Genomic DNA, 22590 nt, shown 5'->3' on the forward strand with positions numbered 1-22590 from the left:
TAAACAGCAGTCAGACAGACAGCATGACAAGAACATCACTTTCAGCTATTTAAAGCACTTTACATTAAGTGTTCCGACCCAGCCCGTTTCTGAAGGGCACCAGGCTGCACTGCAGAACCAAGCGGGAAGATTGGAATTTGAGGCGGGAGCTGCAGTGTGGTCACACAAGCCCAGGATACATTCACTCACTGCCCATCCCCTGCTGCCCTCCAGAGGGTGCAGCAGGAGAGAAAAGCCTCAGTGAACACCCAAAGGTCACCTCCAGTCTCTGAAACCAGGGACACCCCGGGAGGAGCAGCTGTGCAGCAGGGAAACCGGATAACCCAATGTAAAGTGAAATTTGCAAAGTATGTACACACATGTCTGTCAATTATATTACAGCTCTATTAAAAAAAAAAAAAAAACAAACAAAGAAATCCAGTCTGTTTTCTCTACACTAGAACCAATGTTGCATTGCAGTTTGCACTAGGTTTGCTGCTTTAAGGATTGCTAACTTTTAAGTTCACACTGTTAAAGCGTGGATTCATTCCAAACATCAGCACATCAGAGTTTATAAGACATTTCTAATTTCTTCACTCAGAAAATAAATTTTAAGAGCGTATTGTACACATGAGGCATTTCAGTCTGGGAAAAGGATAATGCTATCTTTTCTCCCTCTGGGAAGCCTAGGTGTGGTTCATTGTCCTGGCACCAGCAGTGTAGATCCTACAGCTCCTCCAGGAACCAGAATCTAGGAGAACCCTGGACACGAGGGTCACCAGTGAAGGGTGGAGGGGGAGGAGGTAATAAGTGCAAGTCAACTGATTTCCTACTGAAACTGCTGTTATGATCAGAGTGAAGGTATAAATTACACTTGAAAAATGATACAAAAATAAGAAAAAGAGCATGCTCTCTGTAAAAAATATAGTTTTCTGTTTCTTCAAAAAAAAAAAAAGGATAACCTTAAAACACATCCAAGGGATTTTCTTCTTAAGACAGAATGAATGAATCTGATTAAGATTTATATAACATTAAGCTATTTTAATGCCTATTTTTTAGCTGCACTTGCTATTCAAGGAAGATTCTAGAAAGAAAAGCCAAATTATAATATGTAGCAATTACAAAAAAGATATTAACTGATTTTAAAGTAGTTTTGATGAGAAAGATTTAAGATCAATAATTTTTTCTTAAACACAACCTAAATGTGTAAAGTTATGAAACCATAAACTGTCAAGCTACATCCACTTTAAATGGTGGCAAAATGGATTTCCCACCAGTTCACTTGTATTTGAAGTTTCCAGGCCCTGAGTTACAGCATACCAAAGGTGGTCTTAGAAATGCACCCATTTTTCAGGTCATGTACAGACATGTTCCAGTGCTACTCTAAAGTGAGAACTTGAAAACTGCATTTTAACCATTACAGTGGCTTCTCCCCCATTCCTGCTTACATTTCCACCCAGGGCATACCCCATCAGTGTTTCACTTTACAATACTCAAACAAATTACGATATTCAACACAATTGCTTCATATAAAATTTCTATTAAGTTCTCATATCCTACCTTTTCATGGCCAGACTAAAATAAGGTTTGTAGAGTTTGACCTCCACCTTCTTCATTACTCTTGTACTTATTGACAGACTTCAAGTTAAAACTGTGCTAAGAGTTAAACACCCTTTGGTGTTTGCTAACCCTCTCCCTCCTTCATTTTACCCCTTTCCTTACAAAGAAAGGAAATTCCTGTTTAAAAAAAAAAAAAAAGAGAAAAAATCCATGAAATTAAGTCTCATTTTACATAAGAATTCACATCTCCATTGCTTTTTTTTAGGGCCATTTATATAATGTCTGGAGACATCTATACTACTCAACTCAAAAGACATAGCAAAGGAAAAGACACTCAGGAAGGCTTGGCATAACTCCTACTGTGCTTTCATGAAAATGCAAATAAAACTCTAAACCTCTCAGATGGGTGCTATTATATAGAGTATAAAAGCTCTCTAATATTAAAGACAAAGGTCAACATGTGCTTTGCTGCTAGACAGGCCTGAGAGAGTTTAGAGGAGTGCAGCCTTCCTGTTTTACCTGGCAGTTGGGTTTAATTGTTATTAAAATTTAGTTCTGCAAGGGGGAAGACAGAAGCACACCAACGCTCCTCAAATTATGCTTTGAGAGAACTGGTGCTTTCAGTTGCTATATTATAGCATAATTTTATCACAAGGTAACTCAAGAAAAGAGCCAAATTAAAAAAGATCACATCTGAGTTTAGTTTAATCGTTCCCACCTCAACACAAAAAGCCTTCAAGTCTTTAATGCATTACATACAAACGCCTTGTACATGCAACATGTACAACAGCTGAGCCCTTCTAGGACAAGTACCTATAGAAATATATTTATAAGATGCCTAACATTTTAGGAACAACATTTTGGTGCCCTCTTTTATAAAAAGTATCTGCCTGCCTTCCATCCTCTTGCTTTGGTTAATGAGGAAAGGAAGATATAATTACAAACTTTCTCCTCCAATTTACTGTACATGTAATTTAAACATCTCTATGCAGGAAAAATTGAAGTTAACCAAACCAGTAAAACATCCTTCTGCAATGCAAAAATTAGCAAGGAGGAGTTACTTTAAATGCAGTTGTCCATATGGAAATACCAAGAAGCTAATACTTCCTTTGTGTTGCCATCAGTTTCAATAAAGGACCCAATTAAAAACTCCAAGCTGAAGAAGGTGACTTCAGGCTGCTGCAGTCATCATTCTCACATCTCAGGGAAAAACAACTAAGATAAAGGGACAAATGAATCCCTAGCGACATCAGTGGAGATAAAGGGATCAAACTGTTATATAGTCAGGTCTCCAAGCATCTTCCCAGCTTTTAATGTCAGTAAATAAACATTAAAAGTGCTTAATGTGCAAGGCTAATAGTGATGATAGCACTTTCACTGTTTTCATTTGGTTTTTTTGTCTTTTTTTACAAAAACCTTAAAAACAAACATGAAGGCATATATAAAATACACTTGGTTTATGTAACAGATAGAATATAAACCACCAGACAAGAAAAATTATTGCAAAGTAGATGAGGATGTTCATTTTTTCACTACCAAGTCATACAAGAAGGAAGTTTCCTTTAGTTCTTCCAAGATAAGACACTAGCTTTCAGTGCTGGATGATGCAGATGTGATTTTCATGTATTGGCTGAAAATTGCCTCAAAAGCCTCATCTCTGTGTACCATGGCACCAAACACCAAAGGCTAAATGACAGAAAAAAACACATCATGTCAGTCCACAAAGAAAAATAATTTCCTCTAGGTATATTTTTGTCAAGTCACTAGGAACAGATCAATTGTGGTAGAAATGCATTGATAAAGACTAAATAATCCTTTTGTCTATCAAATCCTTGACCACATGACATATTTTCTAATATTTTTCATTTCCTTAAAAACTTCATCTGAGGGCCAGGCTCTCCCACCTCAAAGCCTCCTTCCCCCCCATGGATGCTCTCAAGCCAACAGCTTTTTGTTTCAGACTGCATAGCAGACTGCATGCACCTGATGGAGGGTGCTGGGGAAAAGCTTTCTGAAGTGTTAGAGTAAAACACTCCAGATGCACTAGACCAAGCTGAATATTTAATACATCAAAATTCTGAAGACAAAAACACTTAATAATAGACAAGTGAATTTTTTAAAAAGAAAAAAAAACCAGCCACTGGCATAAGGGGGAAGAAAGAGCCTTTATGCTTGTGCTAACCAGAGGAGGAAAAGAAGGTAAGAAATCCAATACAGCAATACAGATACAGCCAGCTACTTACTTTCTGTGTAGATGGTGTTGATACAGCAATACCCATCCCTGATCCCGGGAGAACAGAGAGCACTTTATACTAAAAAAAGCAAAAAAAAAAAAAGCCACACACAAAGACATAAGACACCTTCTGTACTGAACAACTGCAAAATATGCTGCAGAGGTTACACAATCCATCACTGGCCTGTCCTCCCAACCATGACTAAGAGATCTCCAGTAAAAGCAGGATGAGGCCAGCTGCCATTCTCTGGAGCCCCATTCTCCTGGCCTTGCTGGGAACAGCCTCACTGGACAGCCAGGACCCTCCTCTCCCCTTGCTCCCAGGAGCTGCTGGCAGCATTCCCAGCCCCCCTGGGAGCATCAGTCCTGCCCGGCCCAGCGGGGAACGCCGGCAGGGCACACGTGAGAGGGGCCTGAGAGCATCACCCACAGCCTCCCCTGCAGGGGAGGGACATCCACCCACTCCTTGCAGCAACAGCAAGCAGACCAGAAAAGGCTTGTTTCAAAATTAGATAGAAAACAGGGTACCCCAGAGTCACAGCATCATTAAGGTTGAAAAAGAGCTCCCACCTTTGAACATCACCATGTCACCTAAACCATAGCACCCAGTGGCACACATGGATTGCTTGCTTGTTTTTTACAAAGTCCATAAAGATAAGAAGGAATACAGTTTGCTGAATTCAGAAGTATTCACAGGGAGAAAGTGACATTCAAGTCAGACCCAGGTTTCCCACCTCCAAATAAAACCACAGTACTTTTTTATGCTTGACTGCATGATCCCTGTCTCATTAAAAACACTACACAGATGCAAAAGAAACTTTATGGCAGTAAAGGCCTATTGAACAACAAAGTAAGTTGAAGCATAATGTTTGAAAGCCATTAATATGAATTATTAATTCCAGTAGGAATGTTCAATTTGAGCATAAGCTGTCTGCTTTACAGACATGTCAAAGAAATAGAAGGAATTAATTTGAAAATCTGGAGGTACTTATGCAGTAATAGACACCAGGCTGAGGTGCTTCTTTGCTCAACGTGATTTAATCTGTTGTACGGATGCAGCAGAAAGCAAGGGTGTCTGTGTTCAAGATAGGGTGAAGTTCAGAAAGGGTAACAAAAAGTGATGTTAAAGGCCACAGAGAGTGGTGCAAGGCACCAGTGAAGCCATTAGTAACCACAGGCTGATAAATCTCAACCAGAGAAAGGACAACACTGCCCTTGCTATGCTTCCAACCTTCCACTTCTTGCCTCTGTTACTGATGGGTCCCAACTAGATGAAATTCCAGCCCATCACAGTCTGGCTATTCTGATGATCTAAAAATTTAGATCATTATTTATCAATTTATTCTAATGATCTACATTTCTCCACTGACAACAATCCTGCCTCCCTCTAATGCATCTACTTTTAAGGTGGTGCATCTATCAATATCCACACTCAAACTGAAGTTAATAATACACAATTCCTGTTACCAATAGATCTTCTTAAGGCCTACACAGCTCTGGTCAACAATGGAGTTTGTAAGCAATATAACTTAAATTTTAAAAAAATTTGGGAGTGTAAGCGTTTAGTAAATTAGTTTGTCTTCATGCTTAGAGCAAGTTTGCTTGTGCTGAGTCTGAAAAAGCAGTTCTGTGAAACATTCATAAACAAAGGATTACATTTCACTTATACAAACTATCAGTGGCGTGCTTTTCCAAAATAACAAAAGCACAAATGCAAAACATGACTAGCTGAACAGAAAACCAGTTTTCTCCCCTATTTCCAACACCAACCAGACATACCTTCTGGATATCTGTTATGTCCGACAGCTTTATAACTTTATTTCTTTTTGATGAGCCAGATTTTGAGCTTTCAAAGCACAAGTAACTGAAAACAAGAAAAGAAAGTGTTCATTTTAATAGAGTGTTTTAAAATAAATTTCTCAAATATCTTCTTGTCTCTTCTGAAGTTTGAAATCTCACAAGTTAAAATAACTTTCAAAATAAAAAAAAGACGTTCAGTTAAGTTATGGCTTCTAATTTAGCACAAACATTTATAAATTCTAGCAGCTGGCTGGTGTGTCTGAAAGCCCAGAACATACAGTATGCATACACACAAGAATTCTTGTATTTATATCACTGCACCGAATGGTTAAACCTGACAAGCATTTTAAAGACACACAAGGGACATATATCCTTAAACAGTTGAAATACCAAATGTCAAAAGGCTTATATGTCTTTCACCATCCTGAAAGAAGATTAATGAGAAACACTATGTTAGTTTCATGTTATTGTGCTGCAGACAAAAGCTCAGATTTCTAAACACTGGAGAGCAGCTTCCATCACTAGGTGACACTGCATACAGATGAGCTTTACTTCCTTTCATTACCCTCCAAAGGAATTTCAGTGCACGACCCAAACAGTAATGACCATAGCTATTCAGTCCTGGGAGGCTGGGAGGTAAGCAAGGAAATTTTAAAAAACAACCACTCACCCATAAAAATTTGAATCTAAGGCTTATTTTTCGGTTTCCTTTTTTGTTGCTGTTATTTCAAGGAACCTACACATTCAGCTTGCTTGAAAAAAAGCCCAAACTAAGAATATTTGTCAAATAGCTGTTGATCACAATTTTCAATGTTCACTTAGGTTTTAGGTTTCTATTCTAATATCTATACAGTTAGTATGTTATCCACATCAAGAGCTGCAGCTTCTAACAGCTGTCTGTACAGAGCTACTTTGCATTCCTATAAAAGCCTTTCCAAGGCAAAATCTCATCTGCTAAGCACAGCCACACACCAGGCTCAGCTCTCCCTCTCCTATGATACTGCCTTGATGTTGCAAAGCCCCTTGAAATGGCATTTTTGTTTCAAAACATTATTAAAGGATCCTTTTTTTAATTCAAACACTCACTTTTCTGTGACATAGAGAACTCCATTCCTGATGTAGTCTGTGGGCATCTTCCGATCTCTGTTGATCAAGCAACAGCGCCAGCCATTTTCACACACTGAAAAAGGCATAACAAGAAATCTGACTTTAAGAAAATGAGACTGGCACTATCCCCAAGTCTCCTTATACAATAGAAAACACTGAATATTAAACTTTACATACTTAAAAGTGCTTAGAAAGAAAGGCCTAAGTCTTGTGTTCTAGACACCATAACATCTGTTTTAACACTTATTTTGAAAAAAAAAAAGAAAATAAAACCACCCACACAATTATTCCCTTTAACTTGATTACTGGATTTGCATAACCATAAAAGGAACACCAGGCTGTGCACTCTTTCCAAGAGCTGCAAGGGTATGGAATGAAAGAGACCACCTCCATTCATCCTAATTTAAAGCAAGACCTTTAAATCAAAAGCTTACACCTACACAATGCACAGAAAAGGAATTCAACTTTAAATTATCCTTGGCTTTTTACAAAATATTCTACTAATGTAGCCTTCCTGTGGCATCATACCTGGCAAAGGACGTTCATTCTCTGGCAGGTTAAAAACTTCATGGAAATTTCCTCTCTTGGTGGAATGAAAACGACTTGTGTCTTCATCTTTGCTTATTCCAGTGGGGGCACTTGAGCCCACATAACTCCTGGCAGTTGCTGTTTGAAGCTGCAGGAAAAGAAACATGATTCCAAAATCTGAGCAGCAACATTTAAGCTACACTCTCAAAAATAATTTAGCTAGCTACTCTTTCTAAAAAAAAAAATTAAAAATCTATAATGCAACAATTTTCACTAACTACTTCCATAAATTAACTTCAGACTAGTGCACTATGCTGCTGCTAGAGCACAAGCCTCTAATATGCTACCTGAACATAACCTTTCAAAGTGCTGCCCTTTGATGGACACACTTTGCTGGGGTGAAGCACATGGTGCTAAATGCACCTATCTTAAAATATAATTTTTCTACAGTAAAGGCTATGTCTCATTAGATACAGTTAGGTCACTGCAAACAGCTCCAATGATTGTAACTACTGGGATTACTAAGAGACAATATATTATCAGTACTTGGCTTGCTTTCAAGAGATAAACAAAGTATTACTGCACAAAAGAAGTTAGAAAGAAAAAAGAGAGGAAAAAAAGCCACACAGAACTGAGTGAGCTCATTATGAATAGAAATGCTGGAAATGAAAGGAAGTTTTCCACACTATGATCCATACCTTTTCATGCCCTGACAGCTAGCAGGAAAAGAAACAAACAACACAAATGTGACAGTGACAAAAGAAAAAAAGTGAAATCTATTTAACAGTATAATACACAGAATAAAACATGATCTGAGCGGCACTGCAAGACTTTGCTCACAAACCAAGAGACTACACACAATGAATGCAATTAAAAAAGAGTTACGAGTGATTAGAGCACACCAGTTCAATTTATTCAGGTTGCATTGGAAGCAGTGATCTTTTCTGTGCTTTGAAGTTGCACTGAATTTTGAGAGTGTTGACACATAAAACAAAATCTGAATGGTTGCTGGCATCCTTGGGAAGGAAAAAATGTACCATGGAGCTCCTAAAACCATACCTGAGTAAAATCTGCTTCTAACAGAGATTGAAAGTCACTGGGGACTGCTCTGGCAACAAGCCCTGCTTCTGGAAGGAGAGCAGGCAGGTTCTTTTGGACAGCTCTTCCATTCTCATCTTGGTGGGGCAGCACATGATTGCAGAGCTGGCACGAGTAGCTCTGCTCTGAGCCCTCCCATGCTCATGCAGTTAAACAAGTGGCAAACTGACAGCATGCCAGCCCAGGACTGAGCTCTGCTTCTGCACAGCCCCAGAGCTGCTGAGGGCCAGGCAGCCTTCAGCTGCTCTCTGTTACTCTGCACTAAACTGGCAGCACTCAACCCCTCACAGGATTTACACACTAAGGAAAGAAATCCAAAGCAAATGAAAACCTGTGAACTGCAATTGCTAACTAGAAATCAGACTGACAAAAGAGGCACAGCAGAGGGCATTTGCCCTCTTACCTGCTTAAAGGTACCTTTTTAGGGTACCTGTAATACAATGATGCCTCTGGGGAAAAAAGTGAAGTTAACATGGAAAGCAAATGGCTGACGGTAACTAAGATAATTTCTGAGGTGCTGACTCCCTGGAACCAAGAAAAATAAAAGCTTCTTCAACAATCTGTGTGCAACTAAAGATGAAAGAATTCTCTGAAGGCCTTCTTAGACAAGCTATTTGGCTGCACATGCACACAACCAGGTGAAGCACCATGGCCCAAAATATAAAAATTATCAAAGCAAGAGATCTAATGTTCTTTGTGCTGGAATAAGAACTATTTCTGCTCTCTGCTACACTGCTTCCTACCCACCTGCTATATAAAGAGATTTAAAAAATGAGAGTTTAAACTTCAGTACCATTACCATTACATCTGGTGGCTGAAAATATGAGTAGTTCTGCCCTTTCTAGTCCCAGCTAACACATGCAAATGTTTCCTCTTACCACTCAGGCTTGAGACAACCAATGGCCAATTACTAAGAGAAAATAATTTCCTTAAGCCTTAAAGCTAACTGTAAGTGATTGGATTTGTAATGCTGGGAGAGTCCTGATTGTCTAAAATATCACCAACAATCTGGAGGTATTCCTTTTCACTTGATCTGCCATCAGCTTTTGACATACAACCTTTACCCATCAGATACTGCTGTCAGGACTGCTCTCTAAGGACACAAGGTCAGAGTGGGACACAGGCAATTAATATTGCATTGTGTCTAAGTTTACTCTGCCTTGTACACTGTTGAATAATAAGAAGCCAAAGCAAATGCACACATGCTGGCACTACATGTTTTGGGCTCTGCCTTTCCTATGAAAAAAAAAATTAAAACTCTCTTTGGTTTTTACCTTTTAGTACAAAAATCTATTTTTCATACTATGAGGTTTGCAGAAATCTCTCAAGGGGTAAGAAAGTTTCTCTAAAATTACTGAGATGAAGTTCATGTTTTCAAAGGCATTTGGAAGCAGGTAATGCAGTCCTGCACATCCTTTCCAGGAAGAGGAGCCAAGGCCACTGAGCCAGACCTGGTAGTACAAAACCCCTGTCTCTACATGTAAAACTAAAACCACTAAGAATAGCCAAAAGGAATCATTATTCTCTAAGTTTATGGACTCAAGTTCAACAATTCAGAATCCTTCCACCTATGAGGCAGATTAGAGAGACTCAGCAATATGATGTCACAACTACCACAGTATGTAAAAGATAACCTGAAAGAGTGAGCTTTTAAGATAATTTTCTGCAAGTAAGAGAAATTCAGGCCATGGATGGCTTCATCCAAGTGCTTATTTACCCCTCTCATCCCTTGGAAAACAGGAACAGGAGACTCACTTTCTGTGAGAAACTGTCCTTGTCCACTTCCTTCTGAAATATTCAATTGTGCTGCAGTTATTTTACCATCCTATGCTCCACCATCCCCCAAGCCCCAGATTTCCTCTTAACAACTAAGGGTTAATTTCTTATTCCTTTTACTCTCCAGTTGTACACCCAGGCTGAATTACTGCTCAGTACTGTGCATTTCAGACAGTACTCAGAAACTCCACGAATGCAATTAGATACTGTGCTAAGAAGCATTAAGCAAATGCTAAAAGGGCATTAGACTCAAGGTTTAATACAACTATTTTAATTTTTAAACTAACAAACATTGACAAATCCAGGGATATGGAAAACCCTGACTCAGTTACCATGTCAGGCCCCAAAAGAATTTACCAAGATGCACAAAGCACAATACTTAGTGATTTAACTATGACATTTTTAAAAAAAGAAAATGTACTTCTGGAGTATGACATGAAGTCATTTGTCACCACTATGCAAAAAGGTCACTTAATACAAATAACCATGAGACATCATGTCTCATATGTAAACTACCTTACTACCTTTGTAAGTGATTATCCCATTAGAAAGCTAATATACTTTTAAAAAGGTAGTAAACTACCTTAATACCTCTATAAGTGATTATACTTACAATGGTAGTAAACTAATAATTTAAAACTATAAATAAATACACTACTATACTACTATAAAATAATAAAAACTAATTTCTAAATTAGAAAGCTAATATACTTTTAAAAAGGTAGTAAACTACCTTACTACCTTTGTAAGTGATTATCCCATTAGAAAGCCAATATACTATAATATTGCATATTATACTCAGGCCTTTATCTATTTTTTAACTGCACTTCATTTTGAATAAGTATGTAAATTTCCACTGAAAAGGGATGTCTAAGAATAGAGAAACTGGATACAAAAATACTGTACTTGACAACAGTATTACACACAATGTAGATTAAAAAAATTGGTATGAATATGGATGGTGTTCTATTTGTGTGTTCAGCTTCATGATTCACAGTATCTCCATACATACATACACATTTTTGATAATTGATTCCTTTCATACAAGAAACAGAATTCATACAAAAACTGTACATCTTGAAAATAATAAAAAAAAAAAACGGATATTACAATCAACTAACATTGATTGTAAGAATTTAATTAACCTTCTCTTTAATGTGCTCTAGTCACTGGAGAAAAGGAAAAGGGAGAAAGGGATCTGATTTTCAGAGGCTGAGAACACAGGGACAAAAAGATTCATTGCCCTTACCCGTCTCGACACTGTAGCATTAGATCTTTCTTTGAGCTGAGGATCTGTCAGGAGGCTTATCCAGATGATGTAAGGAGTGTCATACTTATCTCTTAGTCTGGGGCATCGTTTGAAGATAAAATCAATAAGGAAAAACTTGACTCCAGCATAGAGTCCTGAAAAAAAGGTCACTTCAGTTTGAATGCTGAAGAGGCATTAAGAACATCACTGTTTTGATCCTATTTTCAAAAGTTCACAAATGAAACAGAATTCTGTATATTTAGTCACAGTGTTAAAACCATTCTCCTAGGTTTACTATTTTGTTATTCTTCTTGCAACACCAGAAAACTATTTTTCTTTCCTTCCCATCCCCAGTTCCTTTAAATATTTACATAGCTACTATTATGCAGAAGAACATTTGAATAATTCAAACATATCTTCCTTATTACTAGAAGCATTCTGAAAACAGTATATACTACCAAAGCAAAAAACACACCAGAGCATTCAACTATGCAGCTCCTGCAAGAATTTTAATGGCAACAGAGGGCTCTCATGTACTACATAAACCTCTATCTTCCAGTCCCAACTCTTATCTTATACAAGTTATTTCTTTGCATTCTGCCATTCAATCTGGGCTTAAAATACTCTCTCAAAACTTTACTGAGTGCAGTTCAGATCTCCTAAGAGTCAAACAATTATTCTTCATGCATCTACATTTAATTGCTGCGTCAAGCAAACCTACATTTATGTTCAAGCTAACTAAATGTAATACTAATTTGATTACATCATTAGTTTAATGAGAAAAAATTAGAATTCTTAGTTCACAGTACAGGGCTTCATACCATAGCAAGGAGTCTCATGGTGTAGTGAGAACCCTTTTCTCCATTCCCAGCTGAGACTGAGTATCTGTAACAGACCCACTGTAGTCTGTTCATTTTGTCCAGCCCATCCTCCAAGTTTTACCAGTAATTCCACTAATACTTTTATTTTTTTCCTACATTGTCACTTTCATGCCTCCTGTGCCATGCCACGTATTTCATCTACGAGGATGAAGAAGCAAAAAACCCTCAACATACAGGATTTTCCAGAAGCCTTGGAGCTGACAGTCTGAGAAGTTCTGCTAACAGCTCATCATAGACTTCTCCTCTTCAAGAAGCAAAAGCATTATCCAGTCTTTTCCTATTATACACTGAGATGGTTTTCAAAATGGTCATGACAAATGATGCCAAGCACAATGAAAATACTTTAGAACACTGCATGATTTATTAATGTAGGTTTTCTCTCTTAAACTCTAAAATTCTCCCTCTAAAGATCATGTAAGCTTTGACCATTAAGTCTGGACTGTAAGAGGTGAATTATTTATTGTGTTTACCCAATGCAAGCCCAAGAATCCTGTAGGGCAAAAAGCAGGATGCAATAAAAGCTGCCCATAGAGCAATGTAGAGCTTCTGTGTTATTTCTGGCTGGACCCACATGAACAAGCTGAAAACAAAAAAGAAGCAAAATTTTATTACCAGTGTTACAGATATTGATCAAGTCTTGTTTTAAAAGGGAAGAAAATCTCACATCAGATAACTTACTTTTTAAATTTCTCCAGTATGTCTGCCATCTTGCCAAAAAGGTTCTGCACAAGAAGCAAGAAAATTAAAACTAAGTCCTGCATTGTTTTGGGGGTTTTTGTCCACATAATGAAAACAAACAGCTTTCTGACTGTGTTGGTAAGCAATTCCCAGAAGTGGCTTTTTTTAAACTAATTTTTAGCCATTTATGTACTTCACAACTTAGTAAATACAGAACAGAATAGCAATACATGATGACTTCCATCTCGTTTAACCTAGTTCTGTAACTTTTGTTTGATCCTTACAAGTGAAGAAACTATTTGATCCCACTGTCATGACTGGAAAGCTCTTACATTATTGCAAATATTTTAAATTAAGCTGTCAATCTAAGAGTAAAGAGCTTCTGTTAGTATGTAACAGAACTGAAGGTCTCTTCAGACATTCTGAGTACTGAAATTTCAGGAAGTGGTAAAAATGAATTCATCAAAAGGACTATTAGCTTCTTGGAAACACACCATTATCAGTTTTTATAATAAACCATTGGAGACAGCAGATTTCAACTAATTCCAACACATGGGGAGGCAACTGACCCCTGCTCAGGACTCAGGCCATACTCTCTGACCAATCCTTACAGTCAGAGCACCTGAAAATTTCACCTTCCCAATAAATTTCCGAAGTTGTTCATATGAACACAGGCACCAGCCCAGCAGGAGGGAGGAGCTGAGCAGCCACAGTCAGCAGGGAAGGTTCAATCCCTTCTGACAGCAGCACAGCACCCAGCAGGGCACAAGGCTGCAGCTCAGCTGCATGCTGCAGCCACTCAGCTGCCACCTCAGCCAGCTCCGGGGGCTGGGACAAAACTTCCCTTCAGCCTCACCAGCAGATTGCAAGGCTTGGAGAGGGTGGAGCTTTTTAAAACATGCTGTTTTAGAGATGAAGTGCAAACTGCTGAATTAACACAGCCAAACAGATCACAGCCTTCAGTTAAATATTAAAGGAACAGAGTCTCCTACATCAGTTTTATAACTAGCAGATTTGTGATATGGATCCACGCTCCAGTACATTTTGAAGATTCACCACCCAATCCACATTATCAGAAGCTTCTATGATACATAAGGTACAAAACTGTGAGAAGTTGCTTCTGTTCCCCTCCAGAGCTTGCTCAGAGCTGCAGTCAGGGAACCACAACCCATCCTCTAGAGCATCAAGCCATTTCAGAAACTCCAGGAATCTTACTGAGATCTCCACTGCTCACAGGTAAAGTTCCCTTTGCAGGAGAAGTATTTCCTCTTTAAGCATTGGTTTTCACATGCTGCCTAACAACCTCCTTTGACCACCTGGAGCATGAACCCCCTTGTTCCCAAGGAGGCAGCCAGAGAGCAGCACAGTACCTGAGCCTTCTGAGCCACATCCAGAACAAGCTGGAACTTCTCAGACACAGTCAGGTCCTCTTTTGGGGGCTCCTTAAGCAAGAAAGAGACAATCCAAGAAAGAGACAATTGATTTGCAACTCAGATAAAAGGTATTTTTACAGAACAAGGTGACTCCTCAACATTCTCAGCAATACTCATCTCACTTTTTATTGTCTCTACATTTACCATTTTCCTCCTTTGTTTCAGAGCCATTTTTTATGTCTTTCAGTGCTGGTTATTGTTAGTTTTCAATGCTTTGGGAGGCTCAGGGGAGACTTTATCCTTATCTACAACTATCTGAACGGAGGTTGTAATGAGGTGTGGGGTCAGTCTTCACTGCCAGGTAACAAGTGACAGACCAAGAGGAAATGGCCTCAAACTTTGCTAGGGGAGATGTAGATTGGCTATTCAGAAAAATTTGTTCATTAGAAGGGTTGCCAAGCCTTGAAACAGGCTGCCCAGGGAAGTGGAATCACTATCCCTGGAAGTATTACAGTGACACTTAGATCTGTCACTCAGGGACGTGTACCCAGACCCAGTGACGGGGCTGGCAATGCTGAGTTAACAGATGGACTTGATGTTCTTAAAGAAAACAGAATGCAAGACTTCTTGAAGACCCCACAGGACCTAATTTGGCCCAAGCTGACAAATTAAAATTCATTTCAGAAATGTGTTTTAAGTTTGGAATATTTTAGGGTGAAGCATGTGAACCCAAAAGTGCTGTTACTAAAGACTTTTAAATTACAAGAGAAAGAAAAAAAATGTAGTGTCTTCACTTGCAGCTTGCTCTTCCTTCCTTTCCAGCTACCCACACAAACACAGAGAAAGGTTTAAAGGTGCAATTTTTTCTGCAGGCATACAGGTGAAGTTGATCAAAGACCTACCATCTGTTCAGAAACTTCAGGCACAATGCTCCACTGTATCCTCCAACCCCTAGGAATGATGGAAATAGTTAGAGAGCAAGAACTCCATCCATCAACACCGCTTGTTTGTAAAAGGTTAAAAAGCAGTTTTCTGCAATAAGCACTTACGGCTTAAAAGCAAACAATATAATCCCCAAATTAACAAAGAACCCACAATATAACAGAAGCACAAGTGGCCAACAACAGCCAGCTTTAAAAACATTAGCTAAGTAGATACTAAACAGAATCACTACTTGTGGGTTTTACAACAAAACTTAATGGTGTGCATGGAGTAAAGGATTAGGAATATTTTCTCTTATTTTCTCATGCAAAGAAAATTACATCAACTTGTTCAGAAGCCTATTTGCTACCAGCAATTTCCAGGGAATACAATGTCAAACAAAATATCAATTAAGAAGTCAGAAAAGTAGTTTACAACATGAACATTAAGGTAATCTACACCATTTTAAGGTGCATTTAAAAAAAACAAACACCCAGACTTAATTTTTAGAAGAGATTGACTTTACAACTGGAAGATACTTTGGATAAAGTATTTCAAGAGCTATGGAAAAAGGCAAAACTGCCATTTTAGGCCTAGGTGAACATTCTCTGCTGGGAAAACCAGCAAGCTTCAGTATTGAAGGTGATGTTCTTCAAGTACTCTAAACATCACAGAATTAGAAATATTAGAATTTCAGTGTGCTGAGGGATTTCTCTGAGAGCATGCAACATTGTTTATGATAATCCAAGCCACAGGATACAAAGATAATTCCCAATAATAGTAAAAGATTATAGAAACTGAGCAATGACCCTTAGGGTATTTGGGTTTGATTTCCCTGTGTTATATGTAAGAAAAGGTAGCAGTTTATAACTCAGTGCAAGGATAATAAAACATCTTTTGAACAAAGCATTACTTAAGAGAGTAAGCTAGTATTTATGCAAATACCTGGCTATGAGGTAATTTAGGGATAACCTCAAAATTGCTAAAAATAAGAACATAGGAATGGCCCAGCCATGCCATACAGCATTGATGTAAATCTGCAGATTAAGAAGAAAAAACAAACAAAGAGAGATGTGGATTACAAACTGGGGTACAGTGAGTTACATGAAATACCACTTCCCACTGTGCTCTTGGGCTCAGAACCATGCAATTCATATTAAAAAAAATTAATACATTTTAGCCACTCTGTGATTGACAATGGCCCCACACTAAGGAATGCAAAACCAAAACTAAGAATGAACCAGATCTCCAGAGATGACACTTCACTAGTTCTCAGCTGCCTCAGAGATAGTACTGAGTATTTTCAACGCTACAATTACTTGATGGGCTAGCAGGGAAAAAAAAAAGAAAAGGAAAAAAAAAAAAAAAAAAAAAAGGTAAACCCTCAAGTCTGTGAATCTGCTACATGACCATGATATGGCCAGCAATGGCACAGAAGCCATGGTACAGAAGTGGAGTTACAGCAACTAGCCCCATACTGGGCAACAGGATAAACTCTCACTCTATTATTTCAGGTCCATTAAATCAAAAATTTTTACCAAGATGAAAAAGATTGCAGGAAAACAGGTTTTATTTTATGTAAAAAGTACAAATACAAAAAGCTTCAAAAGGTATTCTGTACCCAGCTTCTGAAAACAGAGACTACAGTCTCTGTGAGAGACCCTAGGGTTTTTACTGATAACCACAAAGTGAAACCTTGCTCTGGCTCCCAGGTACCAGAGCTTTCAAAAAAAAAAAAAAAAAAAACCAGCTCAAGTTTCTTCTTTCAGTTTTTATCTGAAATATGGGCTTACCAGGTGAGGCAAGAGAAAAACCAGCAGATATGGAGAAGGGACAGACAGAGGGCACTGGGAGGGAAGTCTCCTCCTCAATATTCATTCAGCTGTGCCATACAAAATAGCAGAAGGTCCATAACTTACAGGGAGTTACTATTTAACAAAAAGGTGTGTGATATTTTCACCACACAACTATTGCCAATTCCTTTGACAGAAATTAATTTCATATACACTATGACGAAAAGAATTTAGATCATTTCATTAACAATAGGAGGAAGGAAAACAAATCCAAACTCCACTAGATACTTATGTTTCTTTGCAGCATCCAAACCTCATAAGAGAAATGCTTGAACTTAGCTCACAGACCTGATGTTTGCACATTGATTCTTAATGAAATCAAGGCATTTTGCCTTTCCTCAGTATGATCCTATCAAATGGCAAAGAGCCCTGATGGGGACAATAGTTCCTCACCAAATGTAACCACTATCAGCATTTCAGTCCTAGACAAAAAGAAACTTTGCAGAGGCTGAAGTAATCATTGAATTACCAGGTCTGGGAGACTGGAAACAAGAAAGGCATGAACAACACCCAGACAGTTCTAAGTTATTTTAACAATTACAAAACTATGCTACAGGAGACCCAGGAAAACACAATTTAACTGGTTTTATATATAACAAACTGACCACTACTGTTATTTTGTGTCAAATGAAATTACATTTTTGATTTGACTTGAACTGTAGCACAACCCCTACTCAGATATGGCAGTTTCTAAGAATTTCAGCAAATAATGTATTTTTTCAAGTTCTTACTACTCCTGGAAGAGTAGGATAACTTACAATAAAGGCAATAGCAGAAGTGTAGATAGAATACCAGTCTAATAAGGCAGAAAGATTCTTCAAAAAATTTGTAACAGGTTTGGCACCTCTCTCTAAATGGAAGTTGAGAAAAAACGCAGTATTAGAATTAGCTGGGAGTGGTTAAATCACTTTTAAATTACAAACAATCAAATTAGAAAACTACAGGAATATTCATGACATGTAATGATAAAAAGGCTTATCCAAATGAAAAAAAAATTAAACCCACCAATGTAACTGAACAAATAAAGAATGCATTTCCAAAAAACGAAGTGTTATCCAAGACAAATATTACATCTCAACTCTTAAGTATAAACAAAGGAAAAAAAATCAACATCATTTATAAGGGTACCCTGATGCTAAAAGCAGCTTGTTCTCAGCCATGGTCACACCACCCCAAAGACCACTGTAAAGGTCAGTTTGTCTCACTGTAAAAAAATCTACATTAACCTGACTGAATTACAAGCCACCAAGGAACAACCCAGAATCACAGAATCATTTAGGTGGGAAAAGACCTTTTTGGTCATCACTGTATTTGACCATTAACCCAGCACTGCCAAATCCACCACTCAACCATGCCTCTACATGATTTTCTCTGCAGAGCCTTCCCACCCACCACTCCTGTCCAGGTTGGTGTCACTGCAAACTGACAGGGAGCACTCCATGCTGCTGGCCAGATCATTGATAAAGATACTGAACAGGACAGACCCCAGTACTGAGCCCTGGGGAGCACCACTTGTGACCAGGTGGGTGTAGCTCCATCCCCACCACTCTCTGGGCCTGCCCATCAGCCAGTTTTCTACCCAGCAAAGCGTACACCTGCCCAAGCCATGATCAGCCACTTCCTTCAGGGAATGCTGTGGGAAACAGCACCAAAGGCTTTACTGCAGCCAGGCAGACAACACCCAGAGCCCTTCCCTCCCCTGCTGCTGCTCCACCAGCTAGATTAAAGCCAGGCTGGATCTCCTGGCTGTGTCTCTGCAGGACTCTACCCATGGCTAGCCCTTTGCTGCTTGCCCTTCCTAAGCCAGGCAACCCAGCAGATGACTCCCTGACGCCAGTGTGCCACCCTGCAGGCTCTGCTCTGGCCATCACTGCACGGGAGACTGCCCCGCGTGGGAGAGGCCCACACACAGGCACACCCAGCCAGCAAGAGCAAGGGCAGCTCTTCCTCTGCTCCCTAAAACCCTCTAATCCTTTTCACTACTTGGCAAACCAGCTAGGGAACACAAGGAAACAGGAGAGGGCTGCTGCAAGGCCACCAAAGGTGCCTGTTGGACCACACCAGTTTTGCCTTTCGTGAGAAGAATGATGATACCTCCTGCACAGAGAGCCTCAGAAGCTCTCACTCTTGCAGTAGAACTCACAACTTGCCAAGCCTTTCTTCAAGAGAGCCTCTGACTTGCTGTCCCGGTTTGTTTGGCTTGAGACTGAGCAATCCCAAACACACTTCTTATGTGAAGTAATTAAGCAACTAGCACTGCATTTCCTTAAGCATCAGCAGCACAACCCAAGCAGCAGATGAAGAAGTGGATGGGCACACCCAAGGCACTGCAAGAGCTCATGGACTCAAGTGCTGCTTCCACTGCTCTGCTGCAGCTGCCTACACCAAGCCCATAAAGAAGATTAAGACTTGAAAGACTGGAAATCACTGGTGACAATAACAGTCTGGAGAGCTCTGAGTCAGCCTCCCTGGACAACAGGAATCTAGATTTTGTGGCTAACGTAGTGGAAGTTAGGAACCACCCAAAATTTGACTTTAATACTGTTTTTTAAAAGGCATTCTGAAGGCAATGCATGTACACCACTGACAACAAATCAAAAGTATTCTCCCAGATGAAACCAGAATAAACACAACAAATAAAATACTGCTAAGCACTTACTTAATCTTCTCATATTTTCAGTCAACCTGAAAAATAATAGATAAAAGCAATTTGTTAAAGAGACAACTAGTGAACACTTGTGTACATTTGATCCTTGAAACACTCTTCATACTTCTAAACTATAAGCCTTTATTCTGGCGTTTATTCTTGCCTATTCTTTATTATTTCTTGTTACAAAATGTGTTTCTACTAATACAGTCTACCTTGCATCAGACTGAAAACTGAAGTTTAAAAGCCCTCCAGCCTAACTAAGCCTTTGTTCACTGTTTCTGGGAGGCAAATGACAAAACCTGGTAAATAATACAAATCTTATTTTAATTTACACAGCAGATAAACTTAAAATCTCATGTTTTGTCCAAAGTAGTCAAAAAACTTTTGACGTAATTCTGTACTTTTGGTGTCATTATTTGTTATTGAAACAATTGCTGAAACCATACAAAAGGCTGGTTAAAAAGAAAAAAAAAGTGAGAAGAAAAGTAACTTGTAAAGGCACCAAGAATTTCTCAAAATGACATTAGGGATTTACCTTCTAGCACTAAGTGGCTCTTCTGTTTCCACTGTATTCTCTTCTGGCTGAAATCTGAAGTCCTCAATATACTCCCCAAATTTATCACAAAACCACTTATGGAGTCTTGAGGAGACTGTGTGAGAGCTCTTATCTATAAAAAAGAAGCACTAAGTATCAGGATAGTGCTAGAAGACACCTTTATCCAATGCCAGCCATTCCCACACACAGTGTTTGTTGGGAAGCACACTTTGCTCAGCTCCCCCATCCTTCACCAACACTCTTTGTGGAAACTTGCAATTTACTTGTGCCACTGCACAGGAACCCAGCTGCATTAAATTGGTAAAATAAAACTAAAAGTGATTCCTGCATTGCTCTTTGGACAGCACATGGAAGCATCTTATCACCCAAAGTACAAAGAGTAAAACATCCTAACAAACAGTAATTTTTAGCAAACACAGTAAAAACATTTTCTGGTTAAGAGACTTCTGTAAATGAAAGACTGATGTAAATCTCAGTGCTCCCTGTTGTGCTGAAGGGTCACCTTGAGAAAAGCAAGTGCAAAGCAAATCACTCCTGAGCAGAGAGCTGGAGAACACCCTGCAGCCACAGGGATCTGACAGGAAAGGGAGGTGGAAACATAAGCAAGATTCTGCTAGAGCCATTTTTACTTCCACTTTCCAACCACTGATAGTTCACAAAGATTGTGTGTGTGTGCCTTTATAGAGCAATACAAAAAACCCACCGAGTTTCTTTTTTTCTAAAGTCAGCCTTCAGAAATTATGCTGCATATACCACTTTCTATATATGGAATATTCAGTCATATTATTACCTGGGAAGTCTTACACAACAAAATAATGAAGTGATGCACACTTTCTGTATGTCAGTTTCAGGGGAAAAATAACATAATAAAGGGGTACATGGTAATAAAATCAGGCTAAAAGCCTTAAGGCACTGCAAGTGAGAACAAAACAATCACCTATAACACACAAAATTGTGGTCTAGAAGGAACAGACAGACTACTTGGAAACACAGCTCAATACAGCAATGTCACCAAGAGGATACTGGTCATAATTACTCCATGACCAAATTTAGTACAGAATTCCATTAAATTAATGTATGATTAAACAGAGACATGGGAGATTCATCAGCCAATTGCAACAGCCAAAAAGATGCATTTAAGCTCATGAGAAAAAGTCACTGGTGCTCAGAAAATAGAATCAAAAGTCACTGGTGCTCAGAAAATAGAATCAAACCATTTATTAATGATTGACAATGAAATATAGAAAAACAAGGAATCTAGTGACTGTTTACAGCTGGGACAACCCTTCTATTTGAGAATAAAAATATGAAGTAGCTTCCCACATGCTAATACTTCAGAAAATACTGAGAAAGAGATTTTGACAAGAGGGAAAAAATGTCAGGTTGTAGCTCTCAAAACAAAAAGCACTGACACTATGGAAGTACAGGAGGGGAAATTTCAGATTTAGTCCAAAGATTTAAAAGCCTAAATCTCAATCACAAGCTGTAGGAAGGGAAGTAAAAGTGTACTGAAAGATTAAGAATTTGACTGTTGCCTTAGTTGTTTCAGACATCAGTAGTACATTATTGAATTCATAATTAGCATCAGCTTGAGAAATGTATATGGCAGTGTAGGTGTCCAACAAATTAATAACTCTTATCTTACTCCTTCACTAGAATGTCTCTTCTTTTAGATAAAGGAAGTAGTAATATGATTAGTGGCATAACAGACCTTCTGCAATTGAGAACAAAACAGAACATTTTTTCTACGTATTACACCTGTTTTCTGCTAAGTCAAGGATCAGCAAGGCATGCCAGAATGGTGAAGTGAGCCAATAGCTTTCATTACATACCTAAAGGCTTTACAATACACAATAAATTCCTTGCTCATGTATGCTAAGTTAACTACAAAAAGTAAATGCAGAATCACATACAGAGAGAGAAGTTGCTTGAATTGTCATTTATAAAAAGCTTCTTCAGAAGCAAGATTTGATTTTCTAAGGATCTTAAAAAAATCCAACTGAACTAAAGTGCTGTTAGAGATCTGACCAAGCTCACCTGTTCCATTGGCCTGTGCCTGTGGCTTTGCAGGTTGCTGAGCTGCAGGCACCTCTTCTGCCCTACAAAGAAAACAGAAACAATGTGAAATGTTAAAGAGGGAGAATTTATTCCCTTTTAGGTAAAAGAAACACCAGAATCTCCACGATTTCCATAGCTGAGATTATACAATCATGAAAACCCAGCTTACACCCTTTCACAAGACTCAAAATATTCACTGCACTTCAGATCCTGGGAAATGCCACCCACTGTGAGGTGGGGTTTAGCCATTGCTGTCACCAACAGCTCCAATTCACCTTACAACTGCTCAA

The 22590-nt window shown here is 38.7% G+C and overlaps 1 protein-coding gene across 2 annotated transcripts in view; it reads right to left on the minus strand.

Annotated features, from left to right (window-relative positions):
* Positions 1–2981: 2981 nt before the first annotated feature.
* Positions 2982–22590, minus strand: part of GRAMD4 (GRAM domain containing 4) — a 73232-nt gene continuing 53623 nt past the window's right edge. For both annotated transcript variants that reach the window (XM_058023201.1, XM_058023200.1), the window contains exons 5-19: positions 22280–22341; positions 20222–20354; positions 19696–19721; positions 17795–17886; positions 16129–16220; positions 15165–15213; positions 14260–14331; positions 12890–12933; positions 12682–12791; positions 11331–11485; positions 7208–7355; positions 6659–6752; positions 5552–5636; positions 3783–3851; positions 2982–3225 (exon numbers count right to left, since the gene is read on the minus strand). In XM_058023201.1, coding sequence (XP_057879184.1) covers positions 3124–3225; positions 3783–3851; positions 5552–5636; positions 6659–6752; positions 7208–7355; positions 11331–11485; positions 12682–12791; positions 12890–12933; positions 14260–14331; positions 15165–15213; positions 16129–16220; positions 17795–17886; positions 19696–19721; positions 20222–20354; positions 22280–22341 — 1333 coding nt within the window. In that variant the 3' untranslated portion in view covers positions 2982–3123. The remainder of the gene's footprint in view (positions 3226–3782; positions 3852–5551; positions 5637–6658; positions 6753–7207; positions 7356–11330; positions 11486–12681; positions 12792–12889; positions 12934–14259; positions 14332–15164; positions 15214–16128; positions 16221–17794; positions 17887–19695; positions 19722–20221; positions 20355–22279; positions 22342–22590) is intronic.

The sequence above is a fragment of the Melospiza georgiana genome, chromosome 4, assembly GCF_028018845.1.
Source record: "Melospiza georgiana isolate bMelGeo1 chromosome 4, bMelGeo1.pri, whole genome shotgun sequence".
NCBI lineage: Eukaryota > Metazoa > Chordata > Aves > Passeriformes > Passerellidae > Melospiza > Melospiza georgiana.